The following is a 27,253-nucleotide window of genomic DNA, read 5'->3' on the forward strand; positions in this document are numbered from 1 at the left end:
AAACTTATCTTATAAAAAACAATCAATCTTAACATAATCACTAGTTAACTACACATGGTTGATGATATTACTAGTTTATCTAGCGTGTCCTGCGTTGCATATAATCAATGCGGTGCCTGGTCATTTCTCATTGAATCACAGCCTACTTCGACAAACGGGTGATGATTTAACAAGCGCATCTGCGAGAAAACCACTGTCGTTGCACCAATGTACCTAACCATAAACATCAATGCCTTTCTTTAAAATCAATACACAAGTATATATTTTAAACCTGCATATTTAGTTAATATTTCCTGCTAACATTAATTTCTTATAACTAGGGAAATTGTGTCACTTGCGTTGTGTGCAAGCAGTCAGGGTATATGCAGCAGTTTGGGCCGCCTGGCTCATTGCGAACTGTGTGAAGTCCATTTATTCCTAACAAAGACCGTAATTAATTTGCCAGAATTGTACATAATTATGACATAACATTGAAGGTTGTACAATGTAACAGCAATATTTAGACTTAGGTATGCCATCCGTTAGATAAAATACGGAAACGGTTCAGTATTTCACTGAAAGAATAAACGTTTTGTTTTCGAAACGATAGTTTCCAGATTCGACCATTTTAATGACCTATGGCTCGTATTTCTGTGTGTTATGTTATAATTAAGTCTATGATTTGATAGAGCAGTCTGACTGAGCGATGGTAGGCACCAGCAGGCTCGTAAGCATTCATTCAAACAGCACTTTCGTGCGTTTTGCCAGCAGCTCTTCGCAATGCTTCAAACATTGCGCTGTTTATGACTTCAAGCCTATCAACTCCTGAGATTAGGCTGGTGTAACCGATGTGAAATGGCTAGCTAGTTAGTGGGGTGCACGCTAATAGCGTTTCAATCGGTGACGTCACTCGCTCTGAGACTTGGAGTAGTTGTTCCCCTTGCTCTGCATGGGTAACGCTGCTTCGAGTGTGGCTGTTGTTGATGTGTTCCTGGTTTGAGCCCAGGTAGGGGCGAGGAGAGGGACGGAAGCTATACTGTTACACTAGCAATACTAAAGTGCCTATAAGAACATCCAATAGTCAAATGTATATGAAATACAAATCGTATAGAGAGAAATAGTCCTATAATTCCTATAATAACTACAACCTAAAACTTCTTTCCTGGGAATATTGAAGACTCATGTTAAAAGGAACCACCAGCTTTCATATGTTCTCATGTTCTGAGCAAGGAACTTAAACGTTAGCTTTCTTACATGGCACATATTGCACTTTTACTTTCTTCTCCAACACTTTGTTTTTGCATTATTTAAACCAAATTGAACATGTTTCATTATTTATTTGAGGCTAAATTTATTTTATTGATGTATTATATTAAGTTAAAATAAGTGTTCATTGCCTCCCGGGTGGCGCAGTGGTCTAGGGCACTGCATCGCAGTGCTAACTGCGCCACCAGAGTCTCTGGGTTCGCGCCCAGGCTCTGTCGCAGCCGGCCGCGACCGGGAGGTCCGTGGGGCGACGCACAATTGGGCTAGCGTCGTCCGGGTTAGGGAGGGTTTGGCCGGTAGGGATATCCTTGTCTCATCGCTCTCCAGCGACTCCTGTGGCGGGCCGGGCGCAGTGCGCGCTAACCAAGGGGGCCAGGTGCACGGTGTTTCCTCCGACACATTGGTGCGGCTGGCTTCCGGGTTGGTGGCGCGCTGTGTTAAAGAAGCAGTGCGGCTTGGTTGGGTTGTGCTTCGGAGGACGCATGGCTTTCGACCTTCGTCTCTCCCGAGCCCGTACGGGAGTTGTAGCGATGAGACAAGATAGTAATTACTAGCGATTGGATACCACGAAAATTGGGGAGAAAAGGGGATAAAAAAAAATAAAAAAAATAAGTGTTCATTCAGTATTGTTGTAATTGTCATTATTACAAATACATTTTAAAAAACGGATTAATCGGTACCGGCTTTTTTTGGGCCTCCAATAATCGGTATCGGTATCGGCGTTGAAAAGTCATAAATCGGTCGACCTCTACCACAAATGTCATTCTAATCACTAACCCCTAACCCAATGGTTCCCATCTCCAGTCCTCCAGTACCCCAAACAGCAGTCCCGGGACAAATACCTGATTCAACTCTTTGAGGACCTGATGATTAGTTGACAAGTTAAATAGAGGTGTGCTTGTCCAGGGCAACAATGAAAATGTGTACTATTGGGGGTACTGGAGGACAGGAGTTGTGAACCACTGCCCTAACCTAATTTAGGGCAAACATCTCATATACTTGCTCAGCAGTTTTTATATACACCCCCCCCCCCCATGCCCATCTTGTGAAAACCAATTACAGACATAACACGGTTATATCTATGCTCTCACAGCTCGGGCCAATCACACTTCTGATGGAGTAGATACATGCTCAAAAACAGCTTACTCGTTAACACCTGCTTCCATCTACCCGGTAATGACTAATATAAGGTCCTTTACATTTGTCTTCCACTTCCGAAAATCAATGGTATATGTTAGCTGTGAGTGTGTGTGTGTGTGTGTGTGTGTGTGTGTGTGTGTGTGTGTGTGTGTGTGTGTGTGTGTGTGTGTGTGAATCAATACTGGCCAACAGATGGAATCTAATCAGAGACTACATTTGGTATTAGAGGCACCTGGGGGTTTTATAATAATACAGTACAATGGTTGTCCATCACTGAATGTAATTACAATTCACAATCCCTCTCTATCCTCTCCTCTCCACTCCCCTCTCCAGACCTGCTCCCGTCAGAAATGCACCCTTGACATTTCCGTCTCATGGTTTTTAAATCAATTTTAATGTCACATTATTTCCAGACTCCCCGTGTCTCAAACCAACACTTTATTTGGGTCTTTATCACCATGGAAACAGTCCTGGTCTCTGTATCAGTGGTTAGATTTCATCTATCTCCCACTCTCTGATGGGAGGATCGAGGAGAGATTACAGAGGAAGGACAGAGAGAAGACAAAGAAAAAGGAGAAAGATACACGGGGGGGGGGGGGGGGGGGGTATAGAGAGGAGAGTATAGCGTTGAGAAAGAGACAAAATACATGGAGAGAGAAACTGAATGAGACAGAAGAGGGAGAGAAAGAGCAAGATTACATTGACCTTAGATTGACCCGTGTGAAAGATGAGCACCTAAACCTCGTAGGGGGTTGAGGCACTGAGCGGACACACACACATCTATCTACAGGGAGTATCAGTGTTGCTAAACCAGCTCCGACACGCAGCGAAGCTCATTAGTCCCATCCTGACTCTGAGCCACAGTGTGTGTGTGGCCTTACCTGCCGTGACACAGCCAGCTGCAGGGCCAGGTAGAAGGCAGCCAGGTGGTCTGTGGGGGACAAGCTCTGGGCTCTGAAACAGAGATGAGGAGTAGTGAGTGAGTAGGTACATAGTGTCCTTCAAATACTATCAGCAGGCACCACTGATCCACTATGGCATTATAAAAATATATATATACACTTGCATGGCTGCTGCTGAGAATGCTGATTGCTTGCAGTTTCATAAAGCAGGGAAATGAATGCACTCACCGGGATTTTTTTTAACCACTATCCTACAGTATCAGGTCCTATTACACTGGAACCACCAGGGGACTAACCTAGAGTGAGGTATCCATCCATCCAATCCCCTACTGAACCAGCCTCCCCAAGCCCTGCCCTGTCTTGGCCTGCCCCAAACCACTTGAGGTGGGCTTACATGGTTCTCTCCAAATGATCTCTGTGCTTAAACTGGCTCTTTTACACCAGTGCCTAGTTAATGTGTCAGGAGAGGGGTGTGAGACTGAGGAGGATTCAACCTCCATTATGGGAGCCAGGGCCGAGAAGCCACAGAGGGGAGCAGAGGCAGGGACAGAGACAGGAAAGAGGAGACACGGGGATGGGATGGGGTACAGGGGACAAGGAGAGTGGTGTCAGACGACACCACCATTAGAGAGACAGCAGGGGCAGGGAGACAGGGACAGGGGAGACACAGAGAGAGGGGATGGGAGACAGGGATATCTATATTGCTGAATTCTTTAAAAACTGAGAGGTATGGGGACTCACCTCTGGAATGCACCCAGGGCCTTCCTTTGATACTCCTCCTGCATCCCCCGTAGGGACGCTGTAGGCAGAAAGAGGGAGAGAGAGAGGGAGAGACAGGAAGGGGATGAGGGGTGTGGGAGATGGAGAGGAAATGAGAGAAAAAAATGAAGAGAAAGTGGACAAACAGCAGGAGAGAAAGGAGTAAACAGAGCAGAGAACAGAGAAGGCAGCAGATGGGAGAGCCACATCAATTGAGTGAGCATTTAAGAGCGAGTGAAATGGAGAGACAGAGAGAGGGAAATGGAGTGAAGAACAGACGGGAGGAGAGGAAGGAGATTGAGAGAAGGCAAGAGAATGAGAAACAAAAAGGGAGAGAGTGATTAGGTTCAGGAGGAAGGGAAGGGTGCTTACATTAGGGTTCGTTAAGTCATAAATATTCAGCTTGTGTACGCCATATGTTACAGTGGAGATAAGCTGAATGTGGGAGTGAGAGGAGGGCAATGTAGGACTGTCATACACCAGAGATAGTCAGTGGCTGTTAGTGTGTCTGGGTGAGGTGTGACTGATAACTGTGGACATTAATGTGTTATGGGCATGTCACATTAACAATCCTTCCCCTCCTTACCTCACTCTGATCTAAAAGAACTGAGCAGATGAAAGCAATCCTACTGATTTTCCACCATTGCTTTTACCCGTCCAATCAGTTCAAACGAAAGGGAGGAGACGAGGAAAGGACATGTTTTTAAGCAATTGAGACAGAGCCCTGGCCCTAGGTGGAATACTGTACGATGTCAGTGGCTGAAAGTGGGAGCGGTCCCTCACCGTCTGTAGCCTTGAGGCTATACACCAGGCCGATGGCTAGGTAACCTTTAGCTCGGAACTCTGAGGCCTTCTCCCCCATGTCCACCACCATCTTAGCAAAACACTCTCCTTCCTCCAGCTAGACAGAACGAGAGAGAGACTATTAGAGTCCTATAATGGAGAAAGTTAATCACATGGGAAAAATAATGTAATGATTTCTATGAGAGATATGCGAGGGCCGTTGCTGGGCTTGTTGTCTCTCACCCAATGGAGTGCTCCGATGCACAGCTTGACGGCTAGCAGGGGAATGGTTGGGTCGTCGGGCTTCAGACGGATACACTCCTTCAGTACCTTTACCGCTCGGGCCGACTGTGCGCGCGCACACACACACACACACACACACACACACACACACACACACACACACACACACACACACACACGCACACACACGCACACACACACACACACACACACAAACACACGGTCAAGGACAGAGTAATGCTGTACATAAATGAAATAAGCATGATGTCACAGTAGTGATGTCAGACTTACCTTCCCAGCAGCCATCAGTGAAAGGGCCAGCTGGTACCAGAGATGGAACTCCTCAAAGGCAAACTTCATGGCCCTCTCAAGACACTGCAGACGCAAGACAAAGATCAATAACACTCACTTGATATCACATTTACATGTTAATTAAAATTGAGAAATATCTGAATTCAACATTACTCAGGCATTACAATGCTACTCAAGAAAGTAAATACATTTTGAGAGTGTTAAAGTCAAACCCATGAAAGGCTTTATTTGAACAGCCTTTGGAGCCTTAGTTTTGATGTCTTCATGTAGAAAATAGTAAAAATGAAGAAAAACCCTTGAATGAGTAGGTGTGTCCAAACCTTTGACTGGTACTGTATATGAAAAAATAAATAATAAATCACCTCAAGGAACAAGGCGAAGTACCAGGCAGGGAGACATATTTAGATCAACCCAGAGTGTGTTTGTATTTGCAGTATGTTGTGGTTGGAGGACGGCAGGCTGTGGCCACAGTAGATTGTGGCCGTAGTAGGTTGTGACTGCAGGAGGTTGCGGCAGCAGGAGATTGCGGCAGCAGGAGGCCGTGTCTGCAGCATTGCAAGGAGCTGATCTGAAAGGGTTTCTAGGCAGGCTGTGGGGGTATTAGGACTAATCACACACAAAGAGCTTACTGGGGACATTTTAATTGAACAGGGTGGCAGGGTGGCCCAGGCAGAACAATCAAAGGCAGATTAAAAGGCAGTGTAACACACACACACTTAAGAAAGCCAGAGGAAGACAAGCAAGGAAGGAGACAGGCCTGTATAATGCTCCAAGTGTGTTTCAGTACAGGCAGATGACTAAGGGCAGCATTTTAAGACACAGGGCTAACACAAACAACACAATGTTGATAATTCAAGACCATACTTTACAGAGTGTTGGCACAAAATACTCCCCCAGGCTGCTTGTTGTATTCACAAGCCAGACCATTGGCTTTCTCTGCTATCACAACCTTGATCAACACAATTCTCTCTCTCAAGGAGAAAGACAGGTTTAAAAAAAAAAGTGTTTTGGATTAGTGTTTCTGATGACTGCAGTAACAGTAGCAGTGTCTTGGAGTCTCTGCAGTTAGTGAGACTTTGTGCTTTATCTCTTGTTCAGTAAGAGAGAGAGAGCAGCGCTGGGGGATGGAGGGATTGACTTCAGAGGGCCTCCAAATCAATGAGATTAGATCCATTCAGCCATCGACCGGACCGAAGGACGGCTCCCGGTTCCAGAGACACGGTAAATGAAGAGTGGCAGCTAAGGTGTCCAGGGCAACGATAGGCCGTGATTGGTCCCAGTGGGCCCTTTCGAGTGTTCCCACGGTTACTGATGGGGTGGTTAGGGGATAGGTGTGTGTGTATGTGTAGGATAAGTGCACACACACACACACACACACACACACACACACACACACACACACACACACACACACACACACACACACACACACACACACACACACACACACACACACACACACACACACACACACACACACACACCCACCCAGTCAAAAGTTTGGACAAACCTACTCATTCATGGAGTAACCAAAAAAAGAGATTCTTCAAAGTAGCCACCCTTTGCCTTGATGACAGCTTTGCACACTCTTGGCATTCTCTCAACCAGCTTCATGAGGTAGTCACCTGGAACGCATTTCAATTAACAGGTGTGCCTGGTTAAAAAGTTAATTTGTGGAATTTAAGCCAATCAGTTGTGTTGTGACAAGGTAGGGGTGGTATACAGAAGATAGCCCTATTTGGTAAAAGACCTAGTCCATTTTATGGAAAGAACTGCTCAAATAAGCAAAGAGAAACGGCAGTCCATCATTACTTTAAAACATGATCGTCATTCCATGCAGAACATTTCAAGAACTTTGAAAGTTTCTTAAGTGCAGTCGCAAAAACCATCAAGCTCTATGATGAAACTGGCTCTCATGAGGACCGCCACAGGAAAGGAAGACCCAGAGTTACCTCTGCTGCAGAGGATAAGTTTATTAGAGTTACCAGCCTCAGAAATTGCAGCCCCAAAAAATGCTTCACCGAGTTCAAGTAACAGACACATCCCAACATCAACTGTTCAGAGGAGACTGCATGAATCAGGTCTTCATGGTCGAATTGCTGCAGAGAAACCACTACTAAAGGACAGCAATAAGAAGAGAAGACTTGCTTGGGCGAAGAAACACGAGCAATAGACATTAGACCGGTGGAAATCTGTCGTTTGGTCTGATGAGTTCAAATGAGAGATTTTTGGTTCCAACCACTGTGTCTTTGTGAGATGCAGAGTAGGTGAACAGATGATCTCTGCATGTGTGGTTCCCACCGTGAAGCAAGGAGGAGGTGGTATGTTGGTGTGGGGGTGCTTTGCTGGTGACATTGTCTGTGATTTATTTCGAATTCAAGGCACACATCAAATCAAATGTTATGTCACATGCGCCGAATACAACAGGTGTAGTAGACCTTACCATGAAATGCTTACTTACAAGCCCTTAACCAACAACGCAGTTCAAGAAATAGAGTGAAGAAAATATTTACAAAATAAACTAAAGTGGAAAAAAAATGATCAAAAAGGAACAAATAAAGAAGCTATATACAGAGTCAATGTGCGGGGATACAGGTTAGTCGAGGTAATTTGTAAAGTGAATATGCATAGATAATAAACAGTGAGTAGCAGCAGTGTAAAAACAGGGGGGGGGGGGGGGGGGGGGGGGGGCGGGCAATGTAAATAGTCCAGGTGGCCATTTGATTAATTGTTCAGCAGTCTTATGGCTTGGGGGGGTAGAAGCTGTTAAGGAGCGTTTTGGTCCTAGACTTGGTGCTCCAGGACCGCTTGCCGTGCGGTAAGCAGATAGAACAGTCTATGACTTGGGTGACTGGAGTCTTTGACAATTTGTTGGGCCTTCCTCTGACACCGCCTAGAATATACAGTTGAAGTCAGAAGTTTACATACACCTTAGGCAAATACATTTAAACTGTTGTGTCGTATGCAAACTTGATGATTGAGTTGGAGGCGAGCGTGGCCACGCATGTCATGGGTTAACAGGGAGTACAGGAGGGGGCTGAGCACGCACCCTTGTGTGGGCCCCTGTGTTGTGGATCAGTGAAGTGGGGATGTTGTTTCCTACCTTCACCCCCTGGGAGCGGCCCGTCAGGAAGTCCAGGACCCAGTTGCACAGGGTGGGATTCAGACCCAAGGCCCAAGCTTAATGATGAGCTTGGAGGGTACTATGGTGTTGAAGGCTGAGCTATAGTCAGTGAACAGCATTCTGACATAGGTATTCCACTTGTCCAGATGGGATAGGAGAGTGTGCAGTGCGATGGCGATTACATCGTTTGTGGATCTGTTGGGGCGGTAAGCACACTGAAGTGGGTCTAGGGTGTCAGGTAAGGTAGAGGTGATATGATCCTTAACTAGCCACTCAAAGCACTTCATGATGACTGAAGTGAGTGCTACGGGGCGAAAGTAATTTAGTTCAGTTATGTTTGCTTTCTTGGGTACAGGAACAATGGTGGCCATCTTGACGCAAGTGGAGACAGTCGACTGGGATAGGGAGAGATTGAATATGTCCGTAAACACTCCAGCCAGCTGGTCTGTGCACGCTCTGAGGACGCAACTAGGGATGTCGTCTGGGCCGGCAGCCTTGCGAGGGTTAACACGCTTAAATTACTTACTCATGTCGGCCACGGAGAACGAGAGCCCACAGTCCTTGGGAGCGGGCCGTGTCGGTGGCACTATGTTATCCTCAAAACGCGCGAAGAAGGTGTTTAGCTTGTCTGAGAGCAAGATGTCGGTGTCCGCAACATGGCTGGTTTTCCCTTTGTAAGCCGTGATCGTCTGTAGACCTTGCCACATACGTCTCATGTCTGAGCCATTGAATTGTGACTTGACTTTGTCTCTGTACTGACGTTTTGCCTGTAGGATTGCCTTACGGAGGGAATAACACACTGTTTGTTTTCAACCATATCCCCAGTCACCTTGCCATGGTTAAATGCTGTGGTTTGCGCTTTCAGTTTTGCGCGAATGCTGCCAACTATCCACGGTTTCCACGTCAATGTTATTCTCTGAGGCTACCCGGAACATATCCCAGTCCACGTGATCGAAACAAGACAACGCAGTCACCTTCCTGACCAAGGCCCTTCTACCCCGATTGCTTCGTTTGGCCGGGCGGCCAGCTCTAGAAAGAGTCTTGCTGGCTCCAAACTATTTCTATTTAAGAATGATGGAGGCCACCGTGTTCTTGGGGACGTTTACTGCTGCAGAAATGTTGGCGTACCCTTCCCCCAGATCTGTGCATCGACACAATCCTGTCTCGGAGCGCGAGGGACAATTCCTTTGACCTCATGGCTTGGTTTTTGCTCTGACATGCACTGTCAACTGTGGGACCTTATATAGGTGTGTGCCTTTCCAAATAATGTCCAATCCATTGAATTTACCACAGGTGGACTCCAATCAAGGATGATCAATGGAAACAGTTGAGACTCATAGCAAAGGGTCTGAAAACTTGTAAATAAGGTATTTCTGTTTTTAATTTGTAATACATTTTTAAAAACCTGTTTCGCTTTGTTATTATGGGATATTGTATGTAGATTGATGAGGGAAAACATTTATTTAACCCATTTTATAATAAGGCTGTAACCTAACAAAATGTGGAAAAAGTCAAGGGATCTGAATACTTTCCGAATGCACTGTGTGTGTGTGTGTGTGTGTGTGTGTGTGTGTACAGTTTGCATACACCTTACCTTAGCCAAATACAATTAAACTCACTTTTTCACACAATTCCTGACATTTAATCCTCGTAAAAATTCCCTGTCTTAGGTCAGTTAGGATCACCACTTTATTTTAAGAATGTGAAATGTCAGAATAATAGTAGAGAGAATGATTTATTTCAGCTTTTATTTCTTTCATCACATTCCCAGTGGGTCAGAAGTGTACATCCACTCAATTAGTATTTGGTAGCATTGCCTTTAAATTGTTTAACTTGGGTCAATCGTTTCGGGTAGCCTTCCACAAGCTTCCCACAATAAGTTGGGTGAATTTTGGCTCATTCCTCCTGACAGAGCTGGTGTAACTGAGTCAGGTTTGTAGGCCTCCTTACTCGCACACGCTTTTCCAGTTCTGCCCACAAATTTTCTATAGGATTGAGGTCAGGGCTTTTTGCCATTTTGCCACAACTTTGGAAGTATGCTTGGGGTCATTGTCCATTTGGAAGACCTATTTGCAACCAAGCTTTAACTTCCTGACTGATGTCTTGAGATTTTGCTTCAATATATCCACATCATTTCCCTCCTCATGATGCCATCTATTTTGTGAAGTGCACCTGTCCCTCCTGCAGCAAAGCACCCCCACAACATGATGCTGCCACCCCCGTGCTTCACGGTTGGGATGGTGTTCTTCGGCTTGCAAGCCTCCCCCTTTTTTCTCCAAACAAAACGATGGTCATTATGGCCAAACAGTTCCATTTTTGTTTCATCAGACCAGAGGACATTTCTCCAAAAAGTACGATCTTCGTCCCGATGTGCAGTTGCACACCGTAGTCTGGCTTTTTTTATGGCGGTTTTGGAGCAGTGGCTTTTTCATTGCTGAGCGGCCTTTCAGGTTATGTCGATATGGACTCGTTTTCCTGTGGATATAGATACTTTTGTACCTGTTTCCTCCAGCATCTTCACAAGGTCCTTTGCTGTTGTTCTGGGATTGATTTGCACTTTTCGCACAAAAGTACGTTCATCTCTAGGAGACAGAATGCGTCTCCTTCCTGAGCGGTATGAAGTCTGTGTGATCCCATGGTGTTCATACTTGCGTACTATTGTTTGTACAGATGAACGTGGTATCTTCAGGCGTTTGGAAATTACTCCCAAGGATGAACCAGACTTGTGGAGGTCTACAATTTTTTGAGGTCTTGGCTGATTTCTTTTGATTTTCCCATGATGTCAAGCAAAGTGGCACTGAGTTTGAAGGTAGGCCTTGAAATACATCCACAGGTGCACCTCCAATTGACTCAAATTATGTCCATTAGCCTATCAGAAGCTTCTAAAGCCATGACATAATTTTCTGGAATTTTCCAAGCTGTTTAAAGGCACAGTCAACTTAGTGTATGTAAACTTCTGACCCACTGGAATTGTGATTCAGTGAATTATAAGTGAAATAATCTGTCTGTAAACAATTGTTGGAAAAATTACTTGTGTCATGCACAAAGTAGATGTCCTAACCGACTTGCCAAAACTATAGTTTGTTAACAAGAAATTTGTGGAGAGGTTGAAAAATGAGTTAATGACTTCAACCTAAGTGTATGTAAACTTCCAACTTCAACACACACACACACACATATATATATACATATACATATACATATATATATATATGTCCAGTGTGTGTGTGTGTGTGTGTGTGTGTGTCCTAACCTCAGAGAGCATCTCGTACTGTCCCCGTCGGCCCAGGGCGATGGTCAGTAGGTCGTAGACCACAGAGGCACTCTGCAGGCTGATGATGCGGTCGCTGTTGTGCTCTGGAATCCTGCTCAGCACCGCATCTCTGTTGGCCTGCAGGGAGAACACACACATCATCATTTCACACACACACAGTGACAGAGAAGAATAGAAAGAGGAGCTTGTGTGCGTGTGCGTGTGTGTGGTATTACTTAACTCATGGGTACCAGAAATCCCCACAAGGATAGTATACAAGGAAAATTATCTGACGAGGACAAACGCTATTTTAAGCTTAGGGGTTAGAAGTTAGGGTCATGTTGAGGTTTAGGGAAAATAGGATTTTGAATGGAAATCAATTTTAGGTCCCCACAAGGATAGTAAAACATGTGGTGTGTGTGTGGTGAGGAGGAGAGTAGAAAGACGAGTGTTGTGTTTGACTGGGCAGAAAACAGGATGATTGGGGCCCCTGATTTTAAAAGCACCCATTAGAAGGGAAAAACTAACAGCATGGAAATCTAACACCCAATTAACTAATGGACCAAAGGAAAGAAAGATTTTTTTAAAGTAGGCCTTCCAAACATGGACTTCAATGCATTGCTTTGCCTTGCTTTGGGAGTGTGATGGGGAAACTCTACTGAATGAAACAGTTGGTGACGGAGAAAAAATAAATTAACTTTGAATGCATTAACATTTGAACAAAGGGATTTCGGTTTTTATTGTTGAAAAGGTGCGTGATCTGAAAGATTAATCAACCTGCCAGGATAGCGGGATAAAAGATGTGTGTGTGTGTGTGTATAGTCTTACCATAGATTCACTGATCAGCAACAGGAGCAGAGCCTCTTCTGTGTTTTCCTGTGGACAAAACAGACTGAGGGGAGGGAAAGAGAGCAGGTGGGAGGAAGCAAAGATAGTGAGAGAGACAGAGAGAGGAGACAAAGAGAGCAGAGACAAAGACAGTGAGGGGGGTGAACAGAGAGAGAGAAAAATAGGAAAGAGGGCAATAGAAAGAGAGGGAGAGATAGTTAGCAACCGATTGTAGGTAAACTGCCTAGAAGTGTCACATTTTGCCAATGTAGATACACACAACCTCTTCCTAACCGAGTCAGTAATACCGACAGGTTTCAAGCAGACCATCATATTCCCTGTGCCCAAGAAAGCAAAGGTAACCTGGCTAAATGACTACAGCCCCGTAGCACTCACGTCTGTAACCATTAAGTGCTTTGAAAGGCTGGTCATGGCTCACATCAACACCATCATCCCAGAAACCCTAGACCCACTCCAATTCGCATACCGCCACAACAGATCCACAGATGATGCAAATCTATTGCACTCCACACTGCCCTTTCCCACATGGACAAGAGGAACACCTATGTGAGAATGCTGTTAATTGACTACAGCTCAACATTCAACACCATAGTGCCCACAAAGCTCATCACAAAGCTTAGGACCCTGGGACTAAACACCTCCCTCTTCAACTGGATCCAGGACTTCTTGATGGGCTGACCCCAGGTGGTATGGCTAGGCAACAACACATCTGCCACGCTGATCCTTAACACTGGGCCCCTCAGGGGTGCGTGCTCAGTCCCCTCCTGTACTCCCTGTACACCCACGACTGCGTGGCCAGGCATGACTCCAACACCATCATTAAATTTGCTGACGACACAACAGTGGTAGGCCTGATCACCTACAACAACGAGACAGCCTATAGGGAGGTCAGAGCCCTGGCTGTGAGGTGCCAGGACAACAACCTCTCCCTCAATGTGAGCAAGACAAAGGAGCTGATCGTGGACTACAGGAAAAGGAGGGCCGAACACGCCCCCATTAACATCGACGGGGCTGCAGTGGAGCGGGTTGAGAGTTTCAAGTTCCTTCGTTTCTACATCACCAACAAACTATCATGGTCCAAACACACCAAGACAGTCATGAAGAGGGCACGACAACACCCTTTCCCCCTCAGGAGACTGAAAATATTTGTCATGGGTGCCCAGATCCTCAAAAAGTTCTACAGCTGCACCATCGAGAGCATCCTGACCGGTTGCATCACCGCCTGGTATGACACCAGCTCGGCATCCGACCATAAGGCGCTGCAGAGGGTAATGCGTACGGCCCAGTACATCACTGGGGCCAAGCATCCTGCCATCCAGGACCTATATACTAGGCGGTGTCAGAGGAAGGCCCAAAAAATTGTCAAGGACTCCAGTCGCCCAAGTCATAGACTGTTCTCTCTGCTACTGCACGGCAAGCGGTACCGGAGCGCCAAGTCTAGGTCCAAAGGGCTCCTTAACAGCTTCTATCCCCAAGACATAAGACTGCTGAACAATTAATCAAATGGCCACCCGGACTATTTACATTGACACCCCCCACTTTGTTTTTACACTGCTGCTACTCGCTGTTAGTTATCTTTGCATAGTCTCTTTACCCCTACCTACATGTACAAATTACCTCGACTAACCTGTACCCCCGCACATTGACTCAGTACCGGCACCCCCTGTATATAGTCTCGTTATTGTTATTTTATTGTGTTATCTTTTATTTTATATACTTTCGTTTATTTAGTAAATATTTTCTTACATCTATTTCTTGAAGTGCATTGTTGGTTAAGGGCTTGTAAGTAAGCATTTCACGGTAAGGTCTACACATGTTCTATTTGGTGCATAAAATCTGAAAAATAAAATTGGATTTGGCACATGGATTGTGTTGTCTGTACACAGGCTAGTATTATGATATGAGAATATCAATTCAAGTCTGGACAGGACTTTTTAATGCAACACAGTAGTGAAAAAGACAGGCAGAGCGAGAGAATAGAGAGAGAGCCAGTAGACAGGCAGAGGTTGGTCCATACTTCTCTCCGGAGTAGACACGTGGCCTGCGGCTGAGTGCGTAGTCCTTGGTGTAGGGGGCTCCCTGGCGTAGTAGGGGGTCATCCAGGGGGGACTGGCTGGGCGGGTCCTCCAGAGGACTCCAGTAGCTCTGCTCACACATCCCCCTCAGCAGGATCTCTGCTAGCTGTCGCGCTATGGTCTACAAAGGGTAACAGAACACACATATAGTGTTACAGCACATGGGTGCACGTGCGGGCAAGCACACACTCACACGCAGGAACAACGCACACAGGCACACACTAGTACCCACCATTCGTAGGTTCTGTGTGGTCCTGGTCTCTACAGCTCGGAGGATCTCCCGGAAGCGGCCCACTCCCCGGGTCAGGTTACTGCGGCAACAACAAATATCTTAAGGTCATGATCTGTCTCTAAAGTATGGAGGAATGTTCTGGAAATCTGAGGCCACAGATTATATATAGTACCAGTAAAAAATTTGGGACACACCTACTCATTCAAGGGGTTTTTCTTTATTTTTACTATTTTCTACATAGTATAACAATAGTGAAGACATCAAAACTATGAAATAACACACATGGAATCATGTGTAACCAAAAAAAAGTATTTAAAAAAAATCTAAATATAATTTATGTTTGAGATTCTTCAAAGTAGCCACCCTGTGCCTTGACAGCTTTGCACAAGCTTGGCATTCTCTCAACCAGCTTCATGAGGTAGTCACCTGGAATGCATTTTAATTAACAGGTGTGCCTTGTTAAAAGTTAATTGGTGTAATTTCTTCCGTTCTTAATGCGTTTGAGCCAATCAGTTGTGTTGTGACAAGGTAGGGGTGGTATACAGAAGATAGCCCTATTTGGTAAAAGACCAAGTCCATATTATGGAAAGAACAGCACAAATAAGCAAAGGGAAATGACAGTCCATCATTACTTTAAAACATGAAGTTCAGTCAATGCAGAACATTTCAAGAAAGTTTCTTCAATTGCAGTCGCAAAAACCATCAAGCGCTATGATGAAACTGGCTCTCATGAGGACCCTCCACAGGAAAGGAAGATCCAGAGTTACTTCTGCTGCAGAGGATAAGTTCATTAGTGTAACTGACAATTAACCTGTAAGTCTGTCGTCGTTTGAATTGTTTGAATTGTTTACGTGTTCGCTATGTGGGGGAAATGATAAGACAAGCGGAACTACGTGGCTAATAACTGTTGTAACGGGGATCATTATCGTAGCAACACACCTTTGGAGTGAAGGCAATCCCGCGCTGTGTTAGCTAAGTTTTCATGTCTTCGGGTGTAGTTCGTCAAGGTTGAAGTGTGTATGTTAGGATGGTAACGTTATAATAAGTAAGGATGAAGCGTGAATTCATGCCAGGAATAATAAGTGTTACGTTTTGATTTCCTCCCTTCTGTAATAAGCAGCCAATTAGGTATTCTTCCTTTATTCATGTGTTTAATCTGATACTGTTATAGCTCCGGCTAAACTGTTTATGTATGTAAGCAATTCAGAGTTATTCCAAGCTAATAAGTCACTCGTAAGACAAGAAAGTTGTACAAGTGTGCTTAACTGTATTTTCATTTACTTTATAGTTCTCACGGTGTGACGACCCTCCCACTCTGTCTGCACTATTCTCGATCTTCGCTCTTGATTCCTTACTAGGATGCCGGTTGGCGGAGCCGGGACGGTCGTCAGCGACATGGGAAACACCTGGGCCCGGGTGTGTCCCAGGATAAATAGACCTCTTCCACAGGATAAATAGACCTCTTCCACATTCACTGGGAGACTCTCTCCACGCAGACACACTATTGTTTATTTGTATATAGGTTACCTTAGTTAATAAATATATTTTTTTATTCCTTATCTCCACGTTGTCTCCTTTTTTGTTACGGGCTTCGAGCCGGTTCGTGACAACGGAAGGTGATAATTCTGACTAAAACTACAGAATAAAGCCGCCAGTTAAAATCAAGGAACGGTTGTGCTCGTGGTTACTGGAGGGAGCTACAATTAGAGTTACAAGCCTCAATAATTGCATTCCAAATAAATGCCTCAGAGTTCAAGTAACAGACACATCTCAACATCAACTGTTCAGATGAGACTGCGTGAATCAGGCCTTCATGGTTGAAATTCTGCAAATAAACCACTACTAAAGGACACCAATAATAAGAGACTTGCTTGGTCCAAGAAATGGCAATGGACATTAGACCGGTGGAAATCTATCCTTTGGTCTGATGAGTCCTAATTTGAGATATCCGGTTCCAACCGCCGTGTCTTTGTGAGACGCAGAGTAGGTGAACGGATGATCTCCACGTGTGGTTCCCACCGTGAAGCAAGGAGGTGGTGTGATGGTGCTTTGCCTTTGTCTGATTTATTTAGAATTCAAGGCACACTTAACCAGCATGGCTACCACAGCATCCTGCAGCAATACACCATACCATCTGGTTTGCGCTTAGTGGGACTATCATTTGTTCTTCAACAGGACAATGACCCAACACACCTCCAGGCTGTGTAAGGGCCATTTAACCAAGAAGGAGAGTGATGGAGTGCTGAATCAGATGACCTGGCCTCCAAAATCACCTGACCTCAACCCAATTGAGATGGTTTGGGATGAGTTGGACCGCAGAGTGAAGGAAAAGTGCTCAGCATATATGTGGGAACTCCTTCAAGACCATTGGAAAAACATTCCTCATGAAGCTGGTTGAGAGAATGCCAAGAGTCTGCAAAACTGTCATCAAGGCAAAGGGTGGCTACTTTGAAGAATCCAAAATATATTTTGATGTGTTGAACACTTTTTTGGTTACTACATGATTCCATGTGTGTTATTTCATAGTTTTGATGTCTTCACAATTATTCTACAATGTATAAAATAGTAAAAATAAAGAAAAACCCTTGAATGAGTAGGTGTGTCCAAACTTTTGACTGGTACTGTATAGTGGCGATAGCAGATACAGATGCTATACAGTGGCAATGGCAGATACAGATGCTATACAGTGGCGATAGCAGATACATATACTACACAGTGGTGATAGCAGATACAGATGCTATACAGTAGCGATGGCAGATACAGATGCTATACAGTGGCGATAGCAGATACTACACAGTGGTGATTGCAGATACAGATGCTATACAGTAGCGATGGCAGATACAGATGCTATACAGTGGCGATGGCAGATACTATACAGTGGCGATGGCAGATACAGATGCTATACAGTGGCGATGACAAATACAGATACTACACAGTGGTGATGGCAGATACAGATGCTATACAGTAGCGATGGCAGATACAGATGCTATACAGTGGCGATGGCAGATACAGATGCTATACAGTGGCGATAGCAGACACAGATGCTATACAGTGGCAATGGCAGATACAGATGCTATACAGTGGCGATAGTAGACACAGATGCTATACAGTGGTGATAGTAAACTCAGCAAAAAAAGAAACATCCCTTTTTCAGGACCCTGTCTTTCAAAGATATTTCGTAAAAATCCAAATAACTTCACAGATCTTCATTGTAAAGGGTTTAAACACTGTTTCCCATGCTTGTTCAATGAACCATAAACAATTAATGAACATGAACCTGTGGAACGGTCGTTAAGACCCTAACAGCTTACAGACAGTAGGCAATTAAGGTCACAGTTATGAAAACTTCAGACACTAAAGAGGCCTAATACTGACTCTGAAAAACATCAAAAGAAAAATGCCCAGGTTCCCTGCTCATCTGCGTGAATGTGCCTTAGGCATGCTGCAAGGAGGCATGAGGACTGCAGATGTGGCCAGGGCAATAAATTGCAATGTCCGTACTGTGAGACGCCTAAGACAGCGCTACAGGGAGACAGGACGGACAGCTGATCGTCCTCGCAGTGGCAGACCACGTGTAACAACACCTGCACAGGATCGGTACATGCGAACATTACACCTGCGGGAGAGGTACAGGATGGCAACAACAACTGCCCGAGTTACACCAGGAACACACAATCCCTCCATCAGTGCTCAGACTGTCCGCAATAGGCTGAGAGAGGCTGGACTGAGGGCTTGTAGGCATGTTGTAAGGCAGGTCCTCACCAGACATCAACGACAACAACGTCACCTATGGGCACAAACCCACCGTCGCTGGACCAGACAGGACTGGCAAAAAGGGCTCTTCACTGACGAGTCGTGGTTATGTCTCACCAGGAGTGATGGTCGGATTTGCGTTTATCATCGAAGGAATGAGCGTTACACCAAGGCCTGTACTCTGGAGGGGATTGATTTGGAGATGGAGGGTCCGTCATGGTCTGGGGCAGTGTGTCACAGCATCATCGGACTGAGCAGGTTGTCATTGCAGGCAATCCCAACTCTGTGCGTTACAGGGAAGACATCCTCCTCCCTCATGTGGTACCCTTCCTGCAGGCTGATCCTGAAATGACCCTCCAGCATGACAATGCCACCAGCCATACTGCTCATTCTGTGTGTGATTTCCTGAAAGACAGGAATGTCAGTGTTCTGCCATGGCCAGCGAAGAGCCCGGATCTCAATCCCATTGAGCACGTCTGGGACCTGTTGGATCGGAGGGTGAGGGCTAGGGCCATTCCCCCAAGAAATGTCTGGGAACTTGCAGGTGCCTTGGTGGGAGAGTGGGGTAACATCTCACAGCAAGACCTGGCAAATCTGGTGCTGTCCATGAAGAGGAGATTCACTGCAGTACTTAATGCAGCTGGTGGCCACACCAGATACTGACTGTTACTTTTGATTTTGACCCCCCCTTTGGTCAGGGACACATGATTCCATTTCTGTTAGTCACATGTCTGTGGAACTTGTTCAGTTTATGTCTCAGTTGTTGAATCTTATGTTCATACAAATATTTACACATGTTAAGTTTGCTGAAAATAAACGCAGTCGACAGTGAGAGGACGTTTCTTTTTTTGCTGAGTTTATAGTGGTGATAGTAGATAGATGATATATAGTGGTGATAGTAGATAGATGATATATAGTGGTGATAGATGACATATAGTGGTGATAGATGATATATAGTGGTGATAGATGATATATAGTGGTGATAGATGATATATAGTGGTGATAGTAGATAGATGATATATAGTGGTGATAGTAGATAGATGATATATAGTAGTGATAGTGTGGATACATATTGTACCCGTATCAGATACAGACCAAGCAGAAAATAGGTTATTCTGAGAAAATCTGTTCTCAGAATTATAGACCTGTACAAACAAGCAATAAAAAAAATCTATAGATTTCCTATAAATACTGTGAATATGCCCATATCAGTGTGTGTGTGTGTCACTGAGCTGAGGGAGTCAGTTGATGGTAGGTGTCAATACCCTGGCTCAACACTTCTCTATGGATCAGACACACAGCAATGCTGACACACCTACTCAGCTAACACTCCCCCTGCTGAACTGACAACACACACACACACACACACACCTTTCACATGCATTATCTGACTGCATCACAGCATCATGGGATTGTGTTTTTGTGCGTAACGCAAGAAAGTATCTTATGTGCCCGTGAGCATTTGTTGTGTTGTCGATGAGTCACACTGTAACTTTGGAGAGCTGCTGACTAGGGTTCAGATCAGAGTGCTAAACTGCCCGGTAACACCAGACGAGAGAGCGGCCCAGCTCCAAGCGGCTCCTCTCCGCTCTTCTCCTCCCCCATCTCCCTGTCCCAATGACCAGAGAGAAGAGAGGAGGGGTGGAAAACAGTATACAGCCCCAGGCTACGGAGGAGGAAACGCAAATAGAAGCAGAAAAATGCTGAATAAATAGCTCCAACTAAATGTGTGGTGAACAGGGGGTGATGCTGGGAGAGAGAGAGCAAAGTGTCAGCATCACTTACTGACTGTCACATCTCTGTAGAGCTAACCGATAGCTTGACCACCGCTCACACTAGAACCGCAATGTACACTTCTGAAGGGGTCATGTACAGCCGCTAAGCTAGCTTTGGTTTTGGTCGATCGTCTTTGTGTGTGTGTCTCATGAGTAAACTAGGCAATTTCTTATAGTGTGAGTTAACGTGGTGGGTAGGTTTTGCGGTCTTTCATTGGTGTGCTTGGCGCAGCTGTTCATTACATGGGAGTACATCAGAATCATTGGTGGCTTGTGTGTGTGTGGTGTGTAACGTGGTGGTGCGTATGTGTTTGCAAATGAGGGCATCACAGGCTTAATGCGTATTTGCTGTCAGGCCTCATTTTCATAAATCAACTCAAATCAACGTAGCACAGACAGTAAGGAGATAGGCAGGAAGGAATGTGCGTGTGTGTGTGTGTGTGTGTGTGTGTGTGTGTGTGTGGCTTGATAATAAGAAGTGAGGAAGCACAGACCAAGTATTCATCCCAAATAGCAACCTATTCCCCATGTAGTGCACTAATTTTGACCAGGGCCCACAGGCCTCTGGTGGAACGTAGTGCACTATATAGGGTACCATCTGGGACTCACACCTTGCATCCATCCAGTTGGTTCATTTGTACGCTAGACAAACTCTTATCCAACCAACCAAACCTTTTCCCTGTAGGAAATCAGAAATCAATCCCTGACCAAGGACAAGATGCATCAGATTTAACAACAAAACAATCTGTTCTATTTAACATGACACTTCAATAAAGGCATATTATTAAAAAGGCATAGTTTGAAGAATTGGCTTGGTCCATGCCCAGTCAAAAAGGCCGCCTCCTTATGAACTACAAAAAATGCTGGAAGATTTGTTTTATTATTTCGATCCTCAAAAATCTACGAGCAGAGAGAGCAGCACGAGATTCACAGGCAGGAACGCTACCGCATTATTCATGAGCTTAGCAGACACCTTTAGCCACAGAAAATGACCGCTACTCACAGCCTACACATTAGCCATGTACGCAGCTGGCTATTTAGTGAAGACGTTTCCTTTTTAGCGTTGGCATTCTCGAGGATAGGAAAAGCACCTTCCCACTTGAAATACTGTGGGAACTGTGTGTGGACTGTGTGAGAGATTTGTACGTAGGGTGTTTTTATGTAGTGTATATGTCTTTACACCACTATACCAGTGTGTGTGTGTGTGTGTGTGTGTGTGTGTGTGTCCCATGTTGTTTCATTAGTGAGAGTGAGCGAGAGAGAGAGCTGTGTGGAGGGGGAGGCTGAGTGTAGGTGAAGATATGTAGCTTTCAACATGAAAGAGACTGTGTTGCATCATCTATTAACTATTAGCTTCAGCAGCAGCCTTTTCTTTTTATCTCTTCTCTCTTGCTTTGAAGTGGGAAACCGTTCTCTCTATTTTCCATGGGAAAAATCGACCTTGCTCTAGAACAGTGTCCGTGTACAAAATGGCACCCTATTCCCTATATACAGTAGTGCACTACTTTGGACCAGAGCCCTATGGGCCCTCATCAAAAGTAGTGCACCATATAGAGTATAATGTGCCCTTTGGGACACAGCCAGTGTTTCCCAGGCAGACTGTGGTAAGGATAGGTCCTCCCAGGAGAACCAACCAGTCCAAATGGATGCTTGAGGAGAATTTAATGGTGGATTTAATATGTAGCTGTATTAAAATGAGAAGATCAAGTTCCGCATAACTTCCATGAGAGATAAATAATTAATGTATGGGAATTGGCAATAGCAAAAAGAGCGATTAAGAAAAGGGTTGATAATGGTGTGCATACTAAATTGCACAAGTATCTCTTTAAGGTGCATTACTTTCATCCAGAGCCCTATAGGCTCTTGGCCTTTGTGAGATGAGCTCTAAGCATGCTGGGATAGTGGAGGTCATGATGTCAGTATGGGGGCGGGGTTACGAAAAGGAAGAGGTCATCATCCACCTTCAGGTTTGATTGAAACACAGCCAGCACACACGCAGACTCAGCCTGCGCACGCACGCACGCACTCAGCCTGCGCACGCACGCACGCACTCAGCCTGCGCACGCACGCACGCACTCAGCCTGCGCACGCACTCAGCCTGCGCACGCACGCACGCACTCAGCCTGCGCACGCACTCAGCCTGCGCACGCACTCAGCCTGCGCACGCACGCACCCTGCGCACGCACGCACCCTGCGCACGCACGCACCCTGCGCACGCACTCAGCCTGCGCACGCACGCACGCACTCAGCCTGCGCACGCACGCACGCACGCACTCAGCCTGCGCACGCACGCACGCACGCACTCAGCCTGCGCACGCACGCACGCACGCACTCAGCCTGCGCACGCACGCACGCACGCACTCAGCCTGCGCACGCACGCACGCACGCACTCAGCCTGCGCACGCACGCACGCACTCAGCCTGCGCACGCACGCACGCACTCAGCCTGCGCACGCACGCACGCACTCAGCCTGCGCACGCACGCACTCAGCCTGCGCACGCACGCACTCAGCCTGCGCACGCACGCACGCACTCAGCCTGCGCACGCACGCACGCACTCAGCCTGCGCACGCACGCACGCACTCAGCCTGCGCACGCACGCACGCACTCAGCCTGCGCACGCACGCACGCACGCACTCAGCCTGCGCACGCACGCACGCACTCAGCCTGCGCACGCACGCACGCACTCAGCCTGCGCACGCACGCACGCACTCAGCCTGCGCACGCACGCACGCACTCAGCCTGCGCACGCACGCACTCAGCCTGCGCACGCACGCACTCAGCCTGCGCACGCACGCACTCAGCCTGCGCACGCACGCACTCAGCCTGCGCACGCACGCACTCAGCCTGCGCACGCACGCACTCAGCCTGCACACGCACGCACTCAGCCTGCACACGCACGCACGCACTCAGCCTGCACACGCACGCACGCACTCAGCCTGCACGCACTCAGCCTGCACACGCACGCACGCACTCAGCCTGCACATGCACGCACTCAGCCTGCACACGCACGCACGCACTCAGCCTGCACACGCACGCACGCACTCAGCCTGCACACGCACACACGCACTCAGCCTGCACACGCACGCACTCAGCCTGCACACGCACGCACGCACTCAGCCTGCACACGCACGCACGCACTCAGCCTGCACACGCACGCACGCACGCACTCAGCCTGCACACGCACGCACGCACTCAGCCTGCACACGCACGCACTCAGCCTGCACACGCACGCACTCAGCCTGCACACGCACGCACTCAGCCTGCACACGCACGCACTCAGCCTGCACATGCACGCACGCACTCAGCCTGCACACGCACGCACTCAGCCTGCACATGCACACACAAAACTTTACCACCACACCCTAGGAGCATTACTTCCATATCAACAGATCTAGATAGTCACACACACGCTATTGCTCTAACCTACAGGGGAGCTAACCGGCAGGTACCAAACTATGGCTAACTAGATCAAACCACAGCAGCTATGGACCCTGTCTCAAATCCCATGTTCAAGCCATTGAGCCTGCTGAGTCCAATCACTCTTCTTCAGGCAGGCTTGAGGCTTAGCATTTTGGCTTTGAGCTGCAAGTCAACTTGAGTCTCTATGGTACCACAAGGGCATTCATCTCTATGGGGGCTGAGGGGCAGAGAGGAGTGGAGCAATACCTACCATCTGTCCTGAGACAAATGGACCCTTGGATTGGATGAAAGAGTGTGGAGCAGAGAGGGAAGAGTGACAGTGGAGCAGCAACACACACAGTGGGTTAGTGATGATTATTATTACCAGGTGTATTCCACACACACGCTCACAAAAACGCCCACAAACACGCCCTCTGTCTCAGACACAACACGCCCTCTCTCCTACCCGTTTTTGAAGTGGATGACATGTGCCCTCTGAAGTCCAGTCTCCAGGAAGTATCCCAGCTCCTGTTCCTGTGCCACTGGGCCTGGCTTTGGACTGCGGTTCTGCATCCCCGCACTGAGGGCCTGAAACACACAAAACTGACCTGAGAACACGCAGCACAGGCAACACACAGGTCTAAGAACAGTCTGCTGTGAACGCTTGACGACGCAGAGAACAAAGTCAGCCTAGTGTTCACACTGGGCATCAACAATAGAATATCACACTGTATACACAATACATAAAATCAGCCTGCAACGCTCCAATCAGAGAGATAAGAAAACACAACCAAGATAACATGAGATAATAATAGGACTATAAGGAAAGAGAGAGAGAAGAGGAGAGTGGGCAGATTGAAGAACCTTGGCTGCTCCTCTCTTCTCACCATCCCCCTCTCCTCCCCCTCCTCTCCCTATTTTCTCTCCATCAGTCCAACCAGACGGGCCCCATTGTGTTCCAACTCTTCTCTCATCCCTGTCTGTCAAACAGATGAAATCATTTAATCCAGCAGCAGGTAGCTAGTGTCCTCACAGTACCTTGTGCTGCCTGCCTGGCACATGATCGACTGAGAAGGAGAGAGATACAGAGAGAGAGATACACAGAGAGAAATACACAGAGAGAGAGAGACAGAGACAGAGAGAGACAGAGACAGAGAAAGAGGCAGAGAGAAAAGCAGAGAGAGGCAGAGCGCTTAGAGCAGCCTGGCCTTATGTAAGCCAAAAAGAGTAGAACAGAACACAGCAGAACAAAGCGGCACTAGCCTGGTTCTGTGGAGATGAGGAGTGATAGATAGCATTACAGCCAGGTGTTTATCTAGGGCCTGTTGCCCTATTCATCTCCTGGGTGTTGTACCAGTGTCTCTCTGCATGCTGTATGGAATCCGCTGCTGGTTCAGTTACAGGGAGGCAGAGGGAGGGGTCTATTTGGGGGAGTGAATCGATGCCACTAGATTAGAGTTTCAATATTGAATTCAAATAGCCGATACAGTTTCATGAAATTTTGGAGCAACAACACAGCTCTATCTGGAGGCTTGGTCACTAAAATGACACCATGAGCCCAAAATGGGCCAAATGAGTCAACTAAGGACACAGGCCATCAATTTTTTTATATTTTGTTACAGAGAAAAATCAGTTGTCACATTTTGTTGAGTCATCACTTGCCATTAAGAATCCCATTCTGAATGTCTTGGCACTCAATGTTTAGAAAAAAATTCCACTGTCCCATAAATCCATATTTGCATCTTGTTTTAGTAAACAGCATCATTCATACATGGATTTATGGCACAGTGGAAAAACATTTCTAAAATTGAGTGCAGAGATATCATTCAGAATGGGATTCTGATGTAACATGAGTTTGTTTGGGATTGCTTTGGAGCGTTTTCAACCAAGCTTTAGACACATGTTCATAATGCATTGTAGTCAATGGCAAGTGATGACTCAGCAAAATGTGACAAACTATTTTATCTGTGACAAGGCAGAATGAGGGGGGGGGAAAGCAAGAAAGAGAGAGAGAGGGAGAAACACAGAGCATTGTCTGCATCATTTCCCATATATGGGGGATTGGAAATGATGCAGACAATTACATTGATGGAAGCAACAATCTGTAATATTAAAGCTGATCCACCCCCTAAATTAAAAATATATATATATATATTAAAAAAAACAACAGCACACAGAAAGAGAGAAAAACAACTGTAGGGGAAAAACGTGTTGGCAGAACAAATCAGAGTGGAGAAAAAAAGTTGCTGATTTAAACAGCAGCCAAGGTCAGAAAACAAGATCATCAAACCCTGGGGCAGTCTGTCGATGCTGCTGGAGACTGGAACAGCTCCAGGACCTGCCTGCCTGATGGACCTGGGCCCCTTCCACCACTACGGTACTAATACTACAGACACCAGCACTACAGATGGAGTATAGCACTACTACACAGGCAGATCAAACTCCCAAACATTAGCGGATGTGTGGTGAGCATTCTGGCACAAAATGGTTGCAGCTTTGAGCACTGAAAAAGCCCTATTTAAATCCAATCAATCAATTAATTAGTTAATTACAGCCAAATCCAATCAGCTTATTGGGGACACCAAGAATGGATAGCTATTCATTAAAAAGGTCAAACAGAAACTATCCGAGAACATTCGTTTTTTATTTTACCTTTATTTAACTAGGAAAGTCAGTTAAGAACACATTCTTATTTACAATGACGGCCTAGGAACAGTGGGTTAACTGCCTTGTTCAGTGGCAGAACGACAGATTTTCACCTTGTCAGCTCGGGGATTCAATCTTGCAACCTTCCGGTTACTAGACTAAACGCTCTAACCACTAGGCTACCTGCCGCCCCACTACTTAAGTTGCTGGTGGCTGGTCTTGGTATTTCGTATTGCGACTTAACTGTAATTTTAAAAGAGGGTGCGTTATTTTGTTAGTATTAGCCTAGATCCCCTAAAAATTATTTGGTTTGGTCAAAACTATTAGAGCATCTCCAGCTTCTCCCTCCTGTCAACACATCCAGAAGTAAAGCCAATGTCAGCCGGTTGCTAGGTTACCTTCTCTACTTCCTGTAGGTAGAGCAGGGCGATGTCTCCAGACTTCTCATAGCAGGTAATCACTTCTTGGTCTTTGTCCACGTTACGATTGGACAGGGACGGAGACGCAGCAGGGACTTTCTCTAGACACAGACCTGGAGAGAGGAAGTTCATTATGCTGTATACTGTACACACATTGTGGCCACAATGCAGCCTACCAAGGGTTAAAGTTCATGCTCAAGCTTTAGTGTGTGTGTACTTGTGTGCGTGCATACTGTACACTCATCTTTCCTCTCTAGCTACTTCAAGCCTGTCCTCAGCCACGGAAAACGTTACACACCCGGGCTGGGCCCCTGCTGCAATATGAATCAGTAGGTGATCAAG

General features: G+C 46.2%; 1 protein-coding gene across 2 annotated transcripts in view; it reads right to left on the minus strand.

Moving 5' to 3' along the window:
- Nucleotides 1-27,253, minus strand: part of ttc7b (tetratricopeptide repeat domain 7B) — a 63,766-nt gene that overhangs the window by 22,042 nt on the left and 14,471 nt on the right. For both annotated transcript variants that reach the window (XM_039009715.1, XM_039009714.1), the window contains exons 4-14: nucleotides 26,891-27,024; nucleotides 24,313-24,434; nucleotides 14,918-14,996; nucleotides 14,628-14,806; nucleotides 12,590-12,653; nucleotides 11,762-11,899; nucleotides 5,364-5,447; nucleotides 5,073-5,177; nucleotides 4,830-4,947; nucleotides 4,029-4,086; nucleotides 3,267-3,339 (exon numbers count right to left, since the gene is read on the minus strand). In XM_039009715.1, the coding sequence (XP_038865643.1) occupies nucleotides 3,267-3,339; nucleotides 4,029-4,086; nucleotides 4,830-4,947; nucleotides 5,073-5,177; nucleotides 5,364-5,447; nucleotides 11,762-11,899; nucleotides 12,590-12,653; nucleotides 14,628-14,806; nucleotides 14,918-14,996; nucleotides 24,313-24,434; nucleotides 26,891-27,024 (1,154 nt within the window). The remainder of the gene's footprint in view (nucleotides 1-3,266; nucleotides 3,340-4,028; nucleotides 4,087-4,829; nucleotides 4,948-5,072; nucleotides 5,178-5,363; nucleotides 5,448-11,761; nucleotides 11,900-12,589; nucleotides 12,654-14,627; nucleotides 14,807-14,917; nucleotides 14,997-24,312; nucleotides 24,435-26,890; nucleotides 27,025-27,253) is intronic.

Source organism: Salvelinus namaycush, chromosome 15 (genome assembly GCF_016432855.1).
Source record: "Salvelinus namaycush isolate Seneca chromosome 15, SaNama_1.0, whole genome shotgun sequence".
In the NCBI taxonomy this organism is placed as follows: domain Eukaryota; kingdom Metazoa; phylum Chordata; class Actinopteri; order Salmoniformes; family Salmonidae; genus Salvelinus; species Salvelinus namaycush.